Consider the following 20,273-nt stretch of genomic DNA (forward strand, 5'->3'; position numbering starts at 1 on the left):
TAGTGTTAGGGTCAGGTTTAGGGTCCGTACCTGTAGTACCGATGCTATGGGTCCGTACCTCCAGCGTCTACTGGGAGTCACGTGACCAGATCTCGCGTATCTGATTGGCAAATGGAAAGTACGGGTCCGTACCTCTAGCAACTACCTATTGGATTGATACAACATTAATTCATTTAGTCAACATGTCAAAAGTGAGCCAATTTCACTCATTTGAGAAGCTCTAGCCAGGAGACAATTTGATTAAAGGCCCAAACATTTGCAATTTACAGTGTCACATTCATAAAAAAATATTAGACCACCCTTGTTTTGTTGTTCATTTTGTTCATTTTAATGCCTGGTACAACTAAAGGTACTTTTATCTTAACAAACATAATGATACCAACAAAAATGGCTCATAAAAGTTTAATTTAAGAGCTGGTATCTCACCATATTCCATGATTTTCTTGATAATAACCAAAATCACTTAAGTTCTTGCATCAATAGCTGTATAATCGTACTGCTAAAAACAGTGACTTAGACATTCTATGTTCTCTTTTTGGTTTGTTTTAGTCACATGATACACACAGGGGTTAGTACTTGATTGGATAACCATTGTTTTTGATGACAAGGGTGGTCTAATATATTTTTTTTCCAAGACTGTATGTACTGGATTGTCTTGAAAATGTAGGATCTACAAAGTTAAACATGTCTCTTTACTACCATGAGATGCCACACACATTCTGAATCAAACAAAGATTGAAGTACTTCATCCATCACAGTGGTTCTATTTCAGTTTAAGAGGAACCACGTAGGAGGACTGTGGGCCACTCAGTGTGAATTGCTGACAGGCTCGGTGAAGTGGGGATACACAATCCCAGCCTTCTTACTTGTGACCCGAGCACTCTGGATTAAGTGGGATGCCACTCCGAGGCTTTGCATGTTATTTCCTGTGGGCGTGAACGGTTCATTTGGATTTTCTCTCCGTTCGTGCTTGAAACTGAAGATGCCTGACCTGTGGCATCTGTCTGACATTTGTGTAGCCTAAAGCTGCAACAATGACGACCGACTTAGTGGCTTCTCTTGCATGTTCTCGTTGAACTTTTCCAGCAAAACTGGTTTTGTTGCTCTCAGTTCATATCCGATGAGTGTATTGTAAGACTGAGTAATTGTATTCGGTGTTCTTACTGTAACCTTCAAAAGCAAGAAGTGTGTTTAGTAATTTACTGGGTTTTGCTGCGGTTTGCAGCTGGAATAAGGCTTAGTCTGCTTGAGAAACTGTCCTGATCTCATATAACTAGAGTCATGGTGCGTCAGAAGGAAAGCTGATTGGATTGAAGGACTGTTTTGTATCTTTGCATCATTTGTTTCTTGCGTTCTCATGTGCATAATTTTAAGTAAAGCTGCAGCTTAACTCTTTCACGTAGTCTTTGTTTCATCCTAACAGAACCTGGATTGACTTGATTTACAGTTTACAGAAGCCCACTGAGAAAATAAAAGACTGCTGAAAGAATATTTTTGGGACTTGGCATGTCCGCAGAAATTTGATGGAACAGAGATAATGTGAGCAACCTCCCATGGCTGTGTCACACTGCTTACTTTGTCCGACGGAGAAAAGCACAGGAACAGGTATTCTGACTGAAAACAAAGGCAGCATTATGCGTTTTGTTGTTGCCTCACTCGCGCAATTGTACGTGCTACTGTTTTCTAATGAAGTTATAATGAATCCGTGACCCAAATTGTGAAGTACAGACCAATAAAACCAGAAACTAGTGATGGACATTACAATCAACAGATGGGAATCTGGCAAAGTAAAGCCTCTTTCTGTCGTGTGCAAGGATGTGATTAGCAGGTGTGCTCTTATTGCACCACAACTGCAGGACAATTTAGGCACTTCTACACTCTGTTCACAAGTATTCTAAGCATGTTTGGAGGATAGAGAGGTGGATTATTTGCACGCAGATGAGAGACACTGCTTATTATGCTCTTTGGCATGTAACTAATGTCATCAATGCTTGCTGAGTGAATCCAAGAAACGTCCCACTGGATGAGCCTTTACATCAGTCTAGTTCAGTGCTCAGTGAGCGGCCTTGTCACATTTGCCTCAGAGGTGTCTAACTATACTCACACGCAAAAGAAACACAAGTTTCTTTTACCCGATGAAAAATTAAATTTGGTTTCCCAAAACAAAAATGCATTTGGTACTTTGTGGTGCATGGTGTCTTCTTAACATTTTCTGTTGCGTTTTGTAAGGTTGGTGTGAAAACGGAAAACGAATGGTCGCAGTACACCAATGCATTGATGATGTGGACATGATTCACACTTTGCACGTGCAATTGAATATGCACGATTTATCGACACCTTCAGTGGGTATAAATTTCATTCAAGATCGTAGGCATTTCACTTGCTGTTTAACTATGCCACGCTTAAACCAAATTGAGAGGAACCAAGCCATCGGACGTCTGCAAGCTGGAGAGTCTGTCTGCTTCGGGGAAGGTCATCGGTGCTCTGTGTGGTGTTGTATCGACGCTGGAGACGGTAAATGGTGGTGATATTGACATTAAAGTGACGGGTCATGTCTCGGACAGACTCTCCAGCTTGCAGACGTCCGATGGCTTGGTTCCTCTCAATTTGGTTTAAGCGTGGCATAGTTAAACAGCAAGTGAAATGCCTATGATCTTGAATAAATTTTTTAAATGTTTCATCGGGTAAAAGAAACTTGCGTTTCTTTTGCGTGTGAGTATATATATAAATACATATATACGCTGGCCACCAACTTTACTATTGTATTGATGATCATGTAACAAAGCCTTGACACAGTAACATATTTCAGGTCAATCATTTCCACCAGCAGGCAGATAAAAACACGCACAAGGCATTTTTTTAATGGCAAGATGAAACGGCAAAGGTGTGTTTTTTACCCTAACAAGATGAGGCAAGTTGAACTGAAGCAGAGAGTTTCTGTAGTTTTACAAAGAAAAATCTGAAGACCCAAGTCAAAAAGACATGAAGCACAGAATTCACCACGTCTCAGAGCTGGTCTCTTTTATGTGTTGTACTGCTTTATGTATTATTTGCGCAGAAGCACAAGCAAACAGTAACTCGTGTCTCTTTGTTTATTCAAAGTTTCCTTTAAGCAGCTGGCCCTTACAATACATACCACCAGTCTGGTTTGTAAATGGCAATTGTTAGCTTACAAAACAGCACTCAAACCAAGAAGCAAACCGTAAAAGGAAGAATAGGAATGCCAGACTAGGTGGTTGTTGAAATTCTCTTGCCAGTTCATCCAGTTTAAATCTGAATGCAGTTTCCACTGACTACAGCTAAAGTGAAACTGTAAGACACAGAGGTATTGATGGCTGTGAATGACTGGTTTTTGATCTGTGTGCACCAAACTTAGTCAGAACTCCAACATCTGTAACGTACACACTAGTGTTTAATGCAACTATGCAGATGTGCAATCATTATCAGTTGCTTGAAAATCAGCAACAATTTTAAAATCATGATTTGTTCTATTTCTTGTTTTCTCCAGTGTGAAGATCTGATGCTTTTCTGTGTCATATACGAGAGTAAACTGCATATATTTAGGGTTTGAACTGTCACTATTGCGCAGTTTTGTACAGCCATGGCCATAAGTTTTTTGACACAAGTAACATGACGCTTGTGAATCTTAGAAAATACCACAAAATTGTCACTTACAATACAGTACACAACTCCTGAGAACTATATTAAGTTTCATACTTAAAAAAACATCAAAAGAGTTTGGTGTCATTTTGTTATTCTTACCAAATTCGGTTGTGAAAGTACTGCATTTTTTTGTTATTTTCTTCTAATATTATGTTTTGGGAACAAAGTTGTTCCAATTGTTGGAATTTATTGATAATATTATATCCCTTGTTGATTTGTTGACTAATTAAACTGGTGCTGTCAAAAAATATTAGTTATGTTCTGTAATAGACATCAAAACAGACATAGTAAGTCATGCTGTGTCCAAACTTATGGCCATGGCTGTAGACTCAGCTATTAATTGGGCAGGTTATTAAATTTTAAAGACATTTGTCAGCTGTTTTCCCAACTTAACCCAAAAGGAAAATACCTTTCTTTGGTCAACATTCTGATCAAAGATGTCGTTCAGTTTAGAGTTTGAATGATCAGTAAATGCGATCGCTTTATAATTTGATAACCAGGTAATTGGTTAAATATTCTTTCTGTGAAAAAGTGCTAGAAATATGTTGTTCCAGCTACTTAAATGTGAATATCTGCTGGTGCTTGTAATCCTCTGTGACAGTATACAGAATGCCTTTTGTTGTAGCACTGCTGGTCCCACTGCTCTTGACAAATGATTAAATAAGAGCACAATCTGCTGATAATGAAAAGCACAAGTTGCGGCCTCTAATCAGACCTAAGTTGCATTTTGGAGATCTGCAGTGATGCATCATTTTTCAGATGTTTGAGCACAGCGATGGAAAGCAGGAAGAGTATCCGGGTAGAGAGGGGAGGCTGCAGGGTTTATGACCTGTGTGAAGTGGTGCGAGGGCAGGAAGCTGGTGGTCGAACTGACTTACTAACTCTCATGTGATTTACAAGAAGAGCTGTCATAAATGTAGTGCAGTTGTTGAGTTCTGGCCACGTGGCTGAGACAGTTTTAACTCTAGCCTATGCTGTGATATATAATACTACATGCATATGAGCACGTAACCTTTATGTAACCTTACAGTGAAACTCCAAGTAGACTCCACAAAACATCCGACACCCATGTCTTTTACTGAAGCCTTTATGCCTCCGAGGTGGTGGATTGTCAGTTGGCATGAGATTCTGTTGACTGTGAGTGTTTATTTAGGACAAATGAAAAAGCACAGAAGTGTAGCCCAACAAACTCTGCGATACACAGACTTAAGTTAAGTAAATAAACAAATTGTAGACCGCTTGTACTCATTTCCCACAACACACCTTCAGGCCTCAAGCAAACAGCACACAGGGTGAAACTAAAGATTCAAACATTTACTCCAGATCAGGGAAAGTGGTTAATGTGTTCTTGACTCGGCCTGTTTGGGTTCTTGCGTGTCATGCATGGGTGATTGTTAGGGGCGGGGTGCTGAGCGACTCTAACCGGAAGAACAGGTTTGCCGTCAGTATGTCAACGCAGAGCTCACAAAGCGTGTTGCAGTGTCACTGCCGAACACATTATACAGACGAACCAATTATGCATTGATCTTTGTTGCTCCTCTGATTGTCTTTATTGTTATCAAGAGACAAAAAAAAGCGTTTGAATGAAACCGCCTTTGTGTTCCCCTGATCTGAAAGTTTTTTTTGAGCGTGCGCTTCCAACTGTGATTGCTGTGTCATTAAGGAGTGGTTCAAGCAGGAAGTCCAAACATATCTGTCTAATCAATTCTAATAAATGAATTTGCGTTATTTGCTTTTTCTCGAGTTCAGCCAGTACTGCCGAGAAACTAATCTCGAGCAGTTCGCTTGTGATTAGGAGACTGCAACCAGAAAGTTGTTTTTTGTGAAAGTGAAATTGTGGTGGTTGAGATGCAAAAGCTCAGACAAACACCACAGTACAGGTTTGTTTGCTTGATGAAATGATGGATTAGAGGCTGTTTGAATTGTCTTAAGCCTGTGTAATGACATGCACTTTGTATTAGGGTGGAGTTTGACTTTTGGACTCTTATTCACTGCGCACGTATTATTAAAATGTGATCGTATCTGAATGTGTTCTACGGACGTTGAACAACACATTTTACAGATTGCATTTGCACCTAGCTGACGCTATCTAAGATCAGATCTGCTGTTTTTTCAGCAGTTCAATAATATTCTCAGTACTTTATGTCCTGCAGCTGATTGTAGCTTTTATAGCCTTTTATCTTCCTTGTCCGCATCCAGAAAGAAAACACCACAGTCTGTAGTTTGAAGGTGGCAGTGTTAAATATAAAGGATGTGGCACGATCATTAAGTATTAATCAGAAATCATTAAGGCTGGTAATGTACTGAAAAGATTAGACGAATTTTTCAGTAATGAGCTGTGTGGATTGTGTGTGCAGCATTCAGACAAAGAGGAACCAAAGAGGGACAACTGTCTAGGTTCCTGCTAGGAATAAGGAAAGACACGTTTCCTACAGTCTACAACATTTCCCCTGTGAATGAGAAAACTTTTGAAAGCCACTGAAAACACCTGAGTATCCAATATGCAGTGTCCAGGAAAATAGAAAACATATTAAAGCAAAAAATGTCAACTAAATGACTGATTGATTTAATGACGGGTAAGAAGTATATGACTTTAGGAGCTGAATTCATAGATGAACCCTCCTGGCCAGTTGGCACAACTTGTAACAAACCTGGCTGACAAAATGCTGAAGCCCAGAAGGAAAATTTGTGAGTTTCTTCTGTTCATGCCAAAACATTAAAGGAACCTGAAGCAGTATTGTTCACTGTCTGCTTTGCCGCCACACAGGCAAAGGCTCTGTTCGCTCTTGTTTTGAGCGTCAAATATGTGCCTGTGATAATTGCTTTTGCCTTTTAAATAAGTGTGCCATCTGGAGCTTTCTTTCCTGACCTGCCATCCATTTGTGTTGTCGGAACAGCACATTAGAGAGAAGAGAGGTCTCTGGCGGACACAGTTTAGAGGGATTGTGTTAATGTAAATGTGTTATCTGAAAGTGCTGCTTCTGAGTAAGAAAAAATGACTATTGACTGAATTTTACATTAACAATCCCATTTGTTGTACAGCTAAAGTTCAAGGCAGCGTCTCTCTCTCTCTTGTCTTTTCTTAGAATAAAAGAATAGCGAAAAGCCTTTATTTGTCAGCATCTACCTGATGGAACTGCCAGCATGTTGCGACTGCAGACTGAATGCCATCATTGTTCTCTTGTGCTAAACAGGCTTCTTGGAAAGAAGAATACCTTTAACCTCAGTCTTTTTCTTGCTTTTACTTTCCTTTAGTCGTCATCCTTGTGGTATAATAGTTCAGACCAGGAAGAGTTTGTGATGTTCCTTTTAAAAATATTAAACATACTCTTGTTTCTAGCGGGCAAAAAAGATGTTGCTACAGTACAGAATGAAGCCTGGACAAACATGCCATTGAAAACGTTTTCATTTGCTGCACCAAACATCAAATCCTATTCTGGTAAATATACAATAAATTGCATAGAATTCAGTCCATGTGGCTGATCTAGTGTGGCATTCATAAAATGGTGAGAGGTTGTGCTTCTGTGGCATTTAATAATTTTGCATAAATCAGTGGCTTACAAGGGAGTGATCCAAGAATAAAAGCATGACTGACAGATGAAAAATTTCAGAGATGATATCACATCAGGGAAACAATATTTTCCAGGCATTGTCCATTTTTCTTTTGCAAGTTGGCGTAACTAAATTCTGTAATCAGTCCATGATGTTCAAAGTGTTATCAGTCTAAGCGTTTTACTAAATCTACATTTTTCTTCACGTTTCAGCCGTTTTTCCAGCTGGTGAAGCTCAGAAAACTTGGCCTGAGTGACAATGAGATCCAGAGACTTCCACCAGAAATCGCCAACTTCATGCAGCTGGTAGAGCTGGATGTCTCGCGAAATGGTAAGAAGCGAAAGCACTGGCGCAGAACATTTCAACATTTACGGCTGAATTGCTGTGTATTTTATCAGTGGCTGCTTTCAGTATCGTCACAGTTGAGCAACAGCACTAAATTTAGTGAATAAATCACAGTGACAGATTTACTCCTCTTAAGTGAAGCTGGTGCAACAAACAAGCAGATAAAGCCTGGTTTGCATTAGCCTGAATCTCCTGAGTTGTTTATACAGACCTTAGATAGCCTCGAGAGGATCCTTTTGCAACAGGCTGAGGTAAAAGAAAGTTCAGACATTGTACACACAGTCCTGTTGGCATTGAGGCGTAATTGTCGTAGTAAATGTGTTTGAAGCAGCAGTATGTGTCTTTTTGTTTGTAATGTAAGAGGGACGCCTGAATGATAGAAATATTTAACAGTAAAACAGCTGATTTGCAATTATTGAGCGTTTTTATTATTTTTTTACTCTAACGCATAAAGCAGCTGACTTTGTGATGCATTTATTTTAATGTTAACACATGCTTTAAAACCTGAGTTACTGAGAACTTTTGTAACACGTCTTTTCTCTTATTTAGATATTATGGAAATTCCAGAGAGCATTTCATACTGCAAAGCCCTCCAGGTGGCAGATTTCAGTGGAAACCCATTAACAAGGTAAAAAAAGCCGACCCCTATTTAATATTTTAAATAGTACTATGTGTATTCATGTCTTCTGAAAGTTTTGCTGCAATCATATCTTGTTTCTTGTGAAGAGGAATCTGTATTTCCATCATCGGCACTGCGTGTTTTTAAGCCCCTTTGCTGTTGAACTTGCCATCAGGACCATTTCTACGCTTGACATAGTGCAGATTGTGCATAGTTTGCATTTTGCTGTTTGGGTGAGATCGAGTCCAATTTTCACCTCAGCAGGGGCAAAACCACAGCATGTTGCAGTGCAGAGTTTAGGAGGCAACAATGAGCAGTATTACAAAGGCGGTGGTGTTCAATACTTTTAAAGTGCACACACAGACACACACACACGACACTCTTTTTCCACAGTAGGAACCTAATTTTCCCCTCTTACTGTGGCCCTATGCTAACAGTTTAACAGTATTGGTGTAGTTACGGCTATGTGTTTACAGGGATGTTATGTCATTTTGTTGTCAGTGGATGGAATCATTAGGTTTTCAGCCACATATTTTACAAGTATATTCACAAATAAAATTTCCATTTTGTTTTTTTTCTACTCACTATGATCGCAAGTGCAGACATTACTTTGTAACTCAGTCAGCTGAGAGCTTGTTTCTTAAATATGCACAAACTGTAAATAATGAATTGAATTCTTTGTAAATTCATGATTCAGTAAGATCATTAGGTTGCAATGATTACAGAAAGGTGTTCTGGATAGAAATATTGGGCAAAACCAGTGTTTCTTTTGTATATGCCCACATTTATGACAATTCCTGCATCTGAATATTGTGCTCAAAGGATGCAAGAAGCATCATCTTATTGTTGCTGCTCTAGAACTGTGCAACCACAAAGTTGCATACAAACACTCCCATCTGGCCTCTTTAGATACCGCTAATAACACTGACAGTGTGTGTGATAGGTGCATTTTTGGGGGAGGCGTACACTGGATGGAGCTAAGTGGTTGGAATTAATGATAGTTGCCCAGGAGGATTCAACACAATGTCCCTTATAGTCGGTGCCTAATGTCCTTTGTTTGACAACACAAATGAAAACATTAGATTTTAAAGAGGCATATCTCTTTCTCTCAACAGAGAGATCAGCGCACGTGTGAATATCAATAAACATAGTTAACCTGTATCAAATCAACAAGAGATTACAGCAACACGGGCATCTGATCAAAGTCTTCTTTTCTCACTAGTTATAAAATTCCAGTCCAATACTCATCTACAGGGTCAATATATAATTGTGGGACATTTTGTAGCATAGTTGACAGCTATCATAGTTGACATTTTTGCTGTTTTCAGGCCTAAAATCAACATTTATTTTATTCTAACCAAACACCGCATGGCATTTTTACAGAAGGATTCTTCTAAATTTTATATATACAATGGAAAAAATTGAAATTGAAAGTTATTTATGAAGATATTGTAGTAAACCTGTTGACGTGTGATAAATCCACACTTGACTCACACAGTACTTTATAATGAAAAACTAAGAAAGCCTGGAGTCTTGTCAGTCTTTTCTTCAGGAGGAAATGACATCATGTGGAGCAGGTCATGTGACTTGGAATTAGCACACTTCTTTGAGAAGTCTTTTTGTAATGGGTGACTTAGTTGAAAATGATTTCTCGGACACAGATACAACTTATTTGATATATTCCCAAAAAATAAATATGTCATGATTATTTCAACTTATTAAAAAGGACACAATCAAAACAATTTTTGAATAAGCTCATTTTATTATTGTTTAGCTAATTAGAAGGTGGTTGTTATTAAATTCGGACAGCTATTTAGTTGACATTTTGGTGATGTCCAGTCTTTTTTTATGAATAAGTGATTATTCCCATTATGGAATTTATAAAGACATGATCATAATGAACATAAAAAAACATTATTTTTTTTTACTTTTAATAAAAATGTATGCAAGATGTATCCCATGGACTTCAGCAGTCCCTCAATTATATGTCGACTACAGCGTTGATGTCAAAAACACTTGTTCAAATATTTAAAACTGTTGAATTAATTTGTCTGATTTCAAATTTTCGGCATCTAACATCATCTCTTATTCTTCCAGATTACCTGATAGCTTTCCAGAGCTTCGGAATCTAACATGCCTTTCCATCAATGATATTTCATTGCAAGTTCTTCCAGATAACATTGGAAAGTAAGTAAATGTACATAAAAAGTACGTCTCACCTTTGCCAGTAAAACATTTCCTCGCACTTTCACAGTACAGGCAAAAGTGAAAATGTGTGTCTTATCCCAGAGTGTCTGGTGCTACCTTGATTAAAAGGTAAACAAATGGTTTGAAGGATGATGATTCAAGCCTACCAATCAGATCTTGATACATTTCTGTTGCTGTCTTTGTCTGCTTTTTCTAGTCTCACAGGTTGTTTTGGTCTTTGTAATCTTTGCTGGATTTTCTTTTTAGCATTCCAAAACCAAAAGGCACAAATTTCAGTTGTTTTAGTACCGCGTTCTTCACTACATTGCTTTGCTCAACCAAAGCATGAAGCATAGGCAGCAGCGTTTTCCTTTTAAATGCAGTGAGCTAAAAACATTCCTTTGAGTGGCACTTCTTTGTGCGAGGGACTCTTTGCCTACAGGCAAATTGGCTAGGTTGACAAGTGATGTTTTTTTTGTTTTTTTAGCCTGTGAGCATGATTAGTCCGCCTACACAGCCAATTAACATATGGTATGGCACTGACCCTTCTAAAAACTATTTCAAAATCTGTGATGATTCCATTTTTTTCTTTTTTTTCTTTTTTTTTTTTGTCTGCATATCCGCTCAAAAAAAAATGTGTCCAGAGCATTAGTATACCTCCCACTGTCCAGAAACGAGGCAGTGGAAACTCTGAACAACAGAAACGGACATAGCACGCCAAAGTGCATTTATTTCTGTTGCCGTCTTTTCCCCCGATTTCTGCCTAAATGTCCTCTTCCTCACTGCAGTGGGCGATTCATACCAACCACATTACTCTTTACAGACCCATCAATCAGTGTCCCCTCCTTGGCTGCATTGTCTTTGTTCATAAAAGGTAAAAAAAAAAAGGCTTGTTGTAAAATGGCATATAATCCAGGGGCAGTGGAGACATGTCTGCCAGCATTCTTATTCCTATGAGGTCTCTTTTCTTGTTGGGTTCAGTTATAATTGAATTTAATAACAGAAGTATTTGCTTTTAGGTCGTCGTGCCACAGGGGATGTTTTAGTGGAGGTTGGGAATTCAAGGCTAAACTGGATTTAGACCCTTACAGGGGAATCATTATTGTAGACGTGGAAAAAAATTCATACCTTCTGATATTTGGCCAAGCTATAATTTGCCTTGGCTTCATATTACTTCTTGATCACGAAATTACTTTTTAAAATCTAACACATGCATGAATGATGGGTGAAAGCCTGACTGTGACATTTAAAAAAATACTTGCTGAATGTTGTGGTCATAGGCCAAGACTGTAGGCTCTAAAACAGTGCAGAGTAACCTTTAGATAGACAGTTTTGTCCTGATGTTAACATGGTGCTATACAAAATAGATAGATAGATACGTTATTGATCCCCATAGGGAAATTGTTGTATACAAAATACAAAAGTATCGGCTGAATAAAAAGCCCAAGTAAGACTCAAGGCACTGCATAGATTTTCTGATGAACATCCACACTGCGATGAATCACGGATGTAACTGAACTGCACATTTTCCTTAGTTCTAAATTATTCTGCATCCCGGTAAACTTTGCTATTAAAATCTTCAAGGAAGCATCAAATCCCAACCCTGAAAACCACAAAAAGTCACTGAGGAATTAAGTTTTTAGTTGCTTTTGAAGTGCTGCTAATATTACTTCTGATTTGTGGTCTGCCTGCTTGCAAACCACACGCTTCCTAGCAACAATGCGCTCCATTTCATACACAGAATTGATTACAGTTCCCTCCCAGAAAGGTTTCTCTTCGAAAACCTCAGATTCCTTCCAGAGATCTGCTTTTGTAGACTACTAGGTGACCACTTTTTCTCATATTTTGTTTTTGTTTACTCTGCCAGACTGATCATAGACAAAGCCTGCAACCTGTAGAACAGAAATGTTGGGAAACTGTGCATATAAATGATTTACAATATTTTTATTGTGCCCAAAGTCTGTTAAGGTTACCACTTTTGACTCCCATTGCTTCATGGTACAGCATGTTCCCCACATACGCCCCATATTTATCTTGCATAACGCAATAACTTGAGGCCTGCTCTCTGTCAAGGGAAGAAGGTAATGAAAACCATAACACAGTTGGAACAACATGCTGCGGGGTTTTAGAAATAGATAAGATAAATGTCTGAAGGGTTAAATGACATCAGTGGTTTATCTTCTGAGGAGAAAAAAATGGAGCACGCAGAAACCTGAGACACTTGATGCAGTTAGGTGGTTTTCATCATTTAGCTGCTCACTGAAGCCACATTTCAGACACAGTGTGCTGGAACCCAGGAGATTTTTGTGCTGTCTTTTAATCTCTAGCTCAGTGATCTGGTGTGGGAAAAGAAAAACACGAAGATTAAAGAAAAGTTGTATTCCATGTTGTCGCGGTAAGCCTGTCATTCAGCTGATATTTCATATAGTCTAAGGGGCCGTTTACACGAGGACGCTTGCTGGTAAAAATGTCAAAATATTTCAACAAAACACCCTATCGTTTATACGAGGACGGCGTTTTGGGGGCTTAAAAACGCAAAAATTTGAAACCGGCCTCCAGAGTGGAAAAGTTGAAAACTCTCCGCCGTTACGTTTCCGTCTAAACAGCAAAACGCAAAACTTTGCCAAGATCTGACCACGTCGCGTACGCGATTACGTCACATACGTGCGCCGGTGCTTTGGTTTGCCGGCCGGTCCAAGGAAGTAAACAAAGATATGTGATTATTTCCATCCTTCGTACCTTCAAGCAACTCTGGCAGCTCTATGTACACTACAGGAGTCGTACCAACAAACGTACAGAATCTGTACAGATTCCATTCATAAACATTTACCGCGGCGGAGATCCGAAAAGGGAGATAGTACGCATGCGCGTAGACATGGCAGAGTTTTATCACAGCACCACCCAGCTGCCTGGCATGCATATCCAATCGAATTCCACACACTATAGAGTCACCGTATATACGCAGATTTCCTTCAAAACCGCTCGTCTAAATGTGAAATGACAAGTCGCCACTTTTGCGTTTTCTGTTAAGATGGTCCTCGTATAAACATAGCCTCAATGAAGAACTGGCTGAAACGTACCCTTCAAGATTCAGTTAATCTCCTCGGCTCAGGCTGCGTGGGTGACATTTTTGCTCTTGTTATGAATGGACCCTACAGTGCAACTCAAGTCTTTTAAATCTATTTAAAAGAAAGATAAATAGTTGAGCTAATTAACTTGTAATGCGTCTTAGCTTAGATCAGGGACAAGTTAAAAAAAGATGCGGACGCCCCGCTTCATCTCTTAATACCACATAAAGTCTGAATTATTTAGTCTGGCTACTGATCAACAAGATGGCCTTTGTACTGTGCTGGCTAGCTGTTGTCATAAAAACCTGTATTAATTGGGTACACGTACTGCACAAAGCCAACGAAAGGCATCGCAGCAAGAAGACAACGTCGTACTTTGGTCTCTGCATCGGTCGTGTAGACATTCTGTTCTTCGTTTAATGCAGCGGTTGTTTACAGTGCCACGATTTTGCAGCCTTGATAAGAGTGACGCACCTCCCAAGTACTTCCTATGCTCACATATCTGATTGCAAGGAGACTTTTTTACAGCTATGTTTAGCTCTCATTAAAACTCATTTTTCTCTGTTCCTGCCATTGCAGCCTCTCCAATTTGGTATCACTCGAGCTCAGAGAAAATGTGTTGACATTCCTACCAGAGTAAGTAGTCAACTGATTGTGCTATTGTTGTGAATATGTACACTATGCATACTGCAAGAGAAGCCATATTTCAAGTCTTAAAGAGGATATGATGAATAAAACATACAGAAAGCCTCTGTGTTTTTGCTTTTCTGTATTTTAATTTTCCTTCCGTCATCCGCAGGTCACTATCTCTGCTTCACAGACTTGAAGAACTCGACCTAGGCAATAATGAACTCTACAGTCTGGTGAGCTATTTTCTAGGTCTTGTTTACTCACGAGAACGGCACACGGTTCATGAAATGAGCAGAATGACGCTTTTCCCATTTCCTTGCTCTTGTAATGCCCGCGTAGATTAGCATCCCTCGAGAACGGCTTTCACTTCTTATCACGCAGATGGGAGGATGGCCATCTGTTTTGAGCTTTGGTTTTAAGTTGTAATCTTATGTAAGTGGTTTAAATCTGATGGTGAATGATTTGCAGACAGATCAAGAGAAGTCAGGCTGTCAAGAAAAGTGTAGTAGAGACATTTTAAATACACATACACATGCTCAGGAAGTCATGCATTAGACACACTGTAGTAAAACTCAGCTTAAATCTTTGAATTTACTTTAGACAAATTTAAAATGGCCTTTATGACCAAAAGCAGCACCTGTTGCAGAAAGAATAAAAACTATTGGAGGAAATTTGAATTTGAAAAATTCAACACATTATCAGAAGCAAGTCACTGATATTGGAATTTCTCTTTTGTTCTCTCCTTTTTCTCTATTTTCCTGGCGGCTGCTGCTCCTGAAATTCCTACATTTCTTCCTCCCACACAGCCAGAGTCAATAGGCTGTCTTATCAGCTTAAAGGACTTGTGGCTGGATGGAAACCACTTGGCTGAAATACCTGCAGTAAGTTAATCATGCCATTTATGTATGCATTCTGTTATTGTCTCAATTTCCTTGAGTTATATATTTACAGCGTGCATTAATGAGTTGGGAAATGCTGGAAAGTCTTGAACGTGTCTTGTAACCATGTTAGATAAAGATTTAATGCGGCAAATACATGAACAGCACTGAATTTGCTCTCTTTTCCTAGCTTGTCTTTGCTGTTGTATTATTGTAACATACACCTTTGCACAGCACATGTCTTTGCTCTGAATTTTAGGAGATGGGCAGCATGAAAAGCCTCTTGTGTCTGGATGTATCGGAAAACAAACTGGAGCGACTTCCGGAGGAGCTGGGACGCCTGTCGTTACTCACTGACCTGCTAGTGTCTCAGAACAACATTGATGCTCTACCGCATAGCATTGGTACACGTGAATTCTTCTAGCTCTTTATTAGCATTAGAATGCTATCTTGTAGCTTGTCTTGTACGCAATTTGTACAATCATATCTAATGAGTTGCTTCTTATGATATACAGCCTTTTTCCTTTTTTTGATTTGGCTTTTTGGCATGTTTACATGTAAAAAAAAATTGGTTGAACCAGCGAATATGCATTTAGTGAAAATAACCATTAAATGTTTACATAAAAGCATCACTTCCTTAAGATACCTGCATATATTTTGTAGCTTCCTCAGTAGCCTGTTAGTCAGTGCCCACCAGTTGAAAATGAACAGTATATTTATACATTAAATCTTACATATATCTACGGGGTTTTTTTTTTCTGTGCAGGAAAACTACAGAAGCTTTCCATATTGAAAGCTGATCAGAATAGGCTAACGTATCTTCCAGAGAGCATTGGCAACTGTGAAAGTCTCACTGAACTTGTGCTCACAGAGAACCAGCTACAGGTGAGTTTTTTCAACCGCATGTGTCGTCGTTGAAATTTAATACAAATGCTATGGGAATATTGTTTATATATTTTACAGCGATTGTAACTGGCCCATGATATCCAGCTAAAAAAAAGCTAGAGCTAACATCAGCGTGCAGACAGTCGATGTGCATATGTTTTCATTTTACATAGAATATTTACAAATAAATATGGAACAAATTTAATTTTTCTCAGCTGTTTCTGTGTAGACAGCATAAAACTACAGCTAATATTAAAGTCGCAGCAGATCACATGATGGCTTTCATAATATTATAGAATAGGATGGCATAATTTTCCTCATTGCACCAGATCCGTATATTTATTTGCTCCTCTTATTAAGCTGGATCATAACCACACAGGTGTTGGAAAAAAACACTTTGCAATAATATTTAATTGCACAATAAGCATACAGCAATCAGCTGCTTTTTATGCTATGCTGAAAACAGTACAACCAATGGATTTAAAAGAAACACACATTTCTTTTCAATAAAGATGCAGAGGACTCAAGTCCTGACAAATGGCTTGGGATGGGTTAGTCTGGATGCACATGCTCTCTGAGACACAGTGGTGACACACAGAGTGGAACAGACAACACATTGCACGCTAGCCAGTCTGACCTCTGTTTTGTGTGGTTATAAATGAAACAACTGTGTGAGCGACACACTGCACGAGAGCACTGCACTAGTCTGTTGACACACAGAGGACTTATTTGACTCTATTGTTCTCATTTTGTGGATAAATTGTCCAACTGGGCCAAACATCGTAATAAGTTGATCTAAAAATAGAACTGATGTGAAGAGACAAATATGAAAAGCAAATGCTCCTTTTTATTAAGCTTCTAATGTGTTGAAAAGTGTGTCAGGCTCATGTTGCTGCTCTGTGGAATCATTGTGTTGGTTTGCTTATTTTTGCAGAGTTTGCCGAGAAGTGTCGGGAAGTTGAAGCGACTGTCAAACTTCAACTGTGACAGAAACCAGCTAACAGCATTACCTAAGGAGGTAAACGTTTCATACGCCACACTGAATCATTTCACTGAAAAGTTCAAATGCGTGGAGAACCGATTGCTGCAACCGGTAGCCTAAATCTCAAACAGAAAACGCACCCAACAGTGTGGCTTTTATAACAACCTCCTGTATCCACCCAAGTTTATTGTTGCACCAAACACAGGAATTAGTCCGCTATCCTATAAGCCTCCCAGCTTTTCCTCGCTGAACAAACAGCACCTGCAACACTTGTGTCAAAATTACATAAGCTGCTGTTTTTTCTATATTTGTAGCTGGCGCTCGCTGACATGTTGTACTCTCTACAGGCCTTGAGTGCTGCTACTTATCTTACCAATAGGTGGTGCAGGTTAGAGCAAAACTGCATTTATGACTTTCAAATTTTAGAATCTGACTGAGCTCACTGATGTAATGCCTTTATGTTAGTCTGCTATTACAGTAACATAAAGCTCCAGTTTAACTATTAGTTCAAACTTTGGCTCCACAGTTCTCTCGTTGTGTCCTGTCATTTCATTTTTACTGCTCGGTCTTCTGGCTTGCTCAGCTTCAGCTGTGTCTGAGTGTGGACATTGTGCTTGTATGTGACATTCTTCTCGAACCTCTTGTCTGTTTAAGTGAAGGCACGCCTGGCTTAAAGCTTCATCTGAAAGGCTTCTTTAATGCTTGTACAATGCCTCTGTGTCTTAACGATGCAAAGCCTGCAGTGTTTGAACACACTTGGCCGGGGTAACGAATCCATGGTGTCACTGTTTTTTTTTGTTTTTTTTTCAGTCCAGCATTGCATGACATCTCTAACAAACACTGTATAGCCGCGGCCCAAGTATCGATTGGGGCTTTGCTGAGCAACTTGACCACTGGCTCAGTTTTATTGATTCCACTGATGATTACTTGTCCGTAACCCTTTTCTCTGTGCTTACATGAGAACAGACTGAATAATAGATTTGAACTCAGAATTCAGAAAACCTCAGTCCTTATTTGCCGCTGACTCTCGTTTCGTCTATTCTCTCGTGTGGCTGTGTTAAGCACCTATCATGTTTACTCGTGTAACTGATGAGCTTAACCTGCACCTTTTTAGTAGAATTAATCCAACAGTACTCGTCTCTCATTCGCGTCTGAATCCGAGCAGATTAATAGATTACAGCTGGCCCATCAAGTCTTTGTTTTGTCTGGCTACTAGTAGGGATGGGAATTTCGACTAATTTCCTAACCGACTAGTCTAAAAAAAAAAATTTGCGACGAGTCTATAAAGCCACATAATGACAGTGAAGAAACATTTTAATTTATATTCCGCTCCGTAAGTCTGGATGGGATCTGTAGTGACTTTGCGCATGCGCGATTCATCTGCCGTCTGGCTGCGGAGTGACGTCTGTCTTCCCTACTCACTCAGACACTGGGACTGCTGCGGGAGTACTTGACTGACAGCCTGTGCTTCAGGACGGGGAGAAGCTCGCAGCAGCAGCTGCTGCTCGTTGAGGACAGTAACTGCAGAATGATCCGAGTTTTCCTGTCAGTCTCCAAAATGGCAGGAAAAAGTCTCTAGATTTGTCGCTAGTCGCTTTTGACAAAAAAGTCACTAGGACGCTTTGGAAAGTCGCTACATTTAGCGAGAAAGTCGCTAAGTTGGCAACACTGGTTTTTGCTTACACAGCCGACAGGCGACCTTGTTGTCATCTGCTGCGTCAAAATACTGCCAAACGGTGCTGATTTTGTTACGCGGGAGCGTCGCCATCTTCCCACATTACCTTTCCAAACTTTCTTCCCCAAACTGTGTATCCCTGCCCCCCGCTACGTGTGCATGTGAGGGGAGGGGAGGAGGAGCAATTCTCTCCCTGGCCGCTCAGCCTGTTTACAAAGAAGCCGAGGCAGGCGCACGAAGAACAAGGTGCATGATGCTTAATGCAGCGTTTAACCGACTAGTAAAATACTAAACGTTTAATAAATGAGTAGACGGTTAAACGATTAAACGACTCGTCGCGCACATCCCTAGCTACTAGGCCTAATTGTTCCTAATTTTAGGTCAATCTGCCACATCCCATTGATCTGTAGTTGCTCTGCAATCAAGACCACACATTCTGGGACAAAGAGCTCAAACGCTGACAACAGATGAACTCTTTGTTGATTAGATGGTGTTTGTAATGTTATAAAGAGAAATAAGGAACAACTGGAACTTTTGTGTGTTTGCCAATGAGTGGCCCTGTCTTTATATTGGCATGCAGCTTCATGTTGTCTCTCCTGTTATTTAGATTGGGGGCTGCAGTGGTCTGAATGTCTTCTGCGTACGAGAGAACAGACTGACGAGAATACCGCCAGAGCTGTCACAGGCCACAGAGCTGCATGTCCTCGATGTCTCTGGAAACAGGTACGCTCACCACCGCTCGTCTCACCTGCTGGTGCAGCAGTACACACCATCTTATCAGTGGAAACAGTCCGTAAGAATTTTTATTATGCCTGACTTGCTCTCTACTGTCTGGTCTAAAGATCGTTCTGATATTTTGATCTCCTTAGACTGAGGTTGTTTGGGTTTGTTTCTCTGCCCGTACCTGTTTTCATCTGAGCTTTGTCTTCACACAAAAATGTCTGCTGTTTAAGTCACACACAGACATGTCCACCTCTGTGTCTGGAGAGTGTTTCCCCTCCTCCACACAGACAAAACATCTGCCACGTGCCTCATCCTAATGTGACACATCCCCAGTGAGACCACAGCCATGTGTGTATGTTTTGGAAATAAGAACCAGCAGGTATCTGGCGGGCTGCCGCAATGATTTATCCGCTCTTTGTGTTCAGGCTCACCCACTTACCCATGTCGCTGATCACACTACGACTGAAGGCCCTGTGGTTGTCGGAGAACCAGTCCCAGCCGCTGCTCACCTTTCAGACCGACGAGGATCCCGAATCAGGCGAGAAAGTGCTCACTTGTGTGCTGCTGCCTCAACAGCCATTTGATTCAGACAAAAAAGGTAATGTTTATTCTCAAACGGAAGATAATCCAGTGCTATTCAATACCCTTGCCTGGGCATTTTTCTTACACCAAACTGCTTAATTGAAATTTAGCTGATGTGTTTCTTTGCATGTCTACTATTTGTACGTAAATGTGAGTAGGTCATTGTCTCCATGCTCTTAAAGCGACAGGCCCCTTCTGGAGCGAAGTGATTTGGTGCCAGCCCTGTGACATTTGAGTAATACTCCTCACAAGTTCGTCACCTCACATCGTCTCCGAGTATTTAGTGCCCAGTGATTTTGATGACATTATCACATGATCTACTGGGGGAAGCACAGTGTGTTCTGCGCCGTGTGATCCTTCCCCCACAGTATCTGTCAATTACCAGGTCCTGTAAGGATCACAGCGCCTATAACAGATCAGGCCCTCTCCAGTCCCTTGAGGCCCTCCTTGGTTATGTTTTTCAGAAATGCGGTGGATTGGACGG

General features: G+C 40.1%; 1 protein-coding gene across 3 annotated transcripts in view; it reads left to right on the forward strand.

Annotated features, from left to right (window-relative positions):
- lrrc1 (leucine rich repeat containing 1) overlaps positions 1 to 20,273 on the forward strand; it is a 30,400-nt gene that overhangs the window by 2,307 nt on the left and 7,820 nt on the right. For all 3 annotated transcript variants that reach the window (XM_022212141.2, XM_051960498.1, XM_051960497.1), the window contains exons 2-12: positions 7,428 to 7,545; positions 8,110 to 8,188; positions 10,277 to 10,366; positions 14,014 to 14,070; positions 14,234 to 14,297; positions 14,871 to 14,945; positions 15,202 to 15,346; positions 15,709 to 15,827; positions 16,762 to 16,845; positions 19,092 to 19,207; positions 19,633 to 19,805. In XM_022212141.2, coding sequence (XP_022067833.1) covers positions 7,428 to 7,545; positions 8,110 to 8,188; positions 10,277 to 10,366; positions 14,014 to 14,070; positions 14,234 to 14,297; positions 14,871 to 14,945; positions 15,202 to 15,346; positions 15,709 to 15,827; positions 16,762 to 16,845; positions 19,092 to 19,207; positions 19,633 to 19,805 — 1,120 coding nt within the window. The remainder of the gene's footprint in view (positions 1 to 7,427; positions 7,546 to 8,109; positions 8,189 to 10,276; positions 10,367 to 14,013; positions 14,071 to 14,233; positions 14,298 to 14,870; positions 14,946 to 15,201; positions 15,347 to 15,708; positions 15,828 to 16,761; positions 16,846 to 19,091; positions 19,208 to 19,632; positions 19,806 to 20,273) is intronic.

Source organism: Acanthochromis polyacanthus, chromosome 15 (genome assembly GCF_021347895.1).
Source record: "Acanthochromis polyacanthus isolate Apoly-LR-REF ecotype Palm Island chromosome 15, KAUST_Apoly_ChrSc, whole genome shotgun sequence".
In the NCBI taxonomy this organism is placed as follows: Eukaryota; Metazoa; Chordata; class Actinopteri; family Pomacentridae; genus Acanthochromis; species Acanthochromis polyacanthus.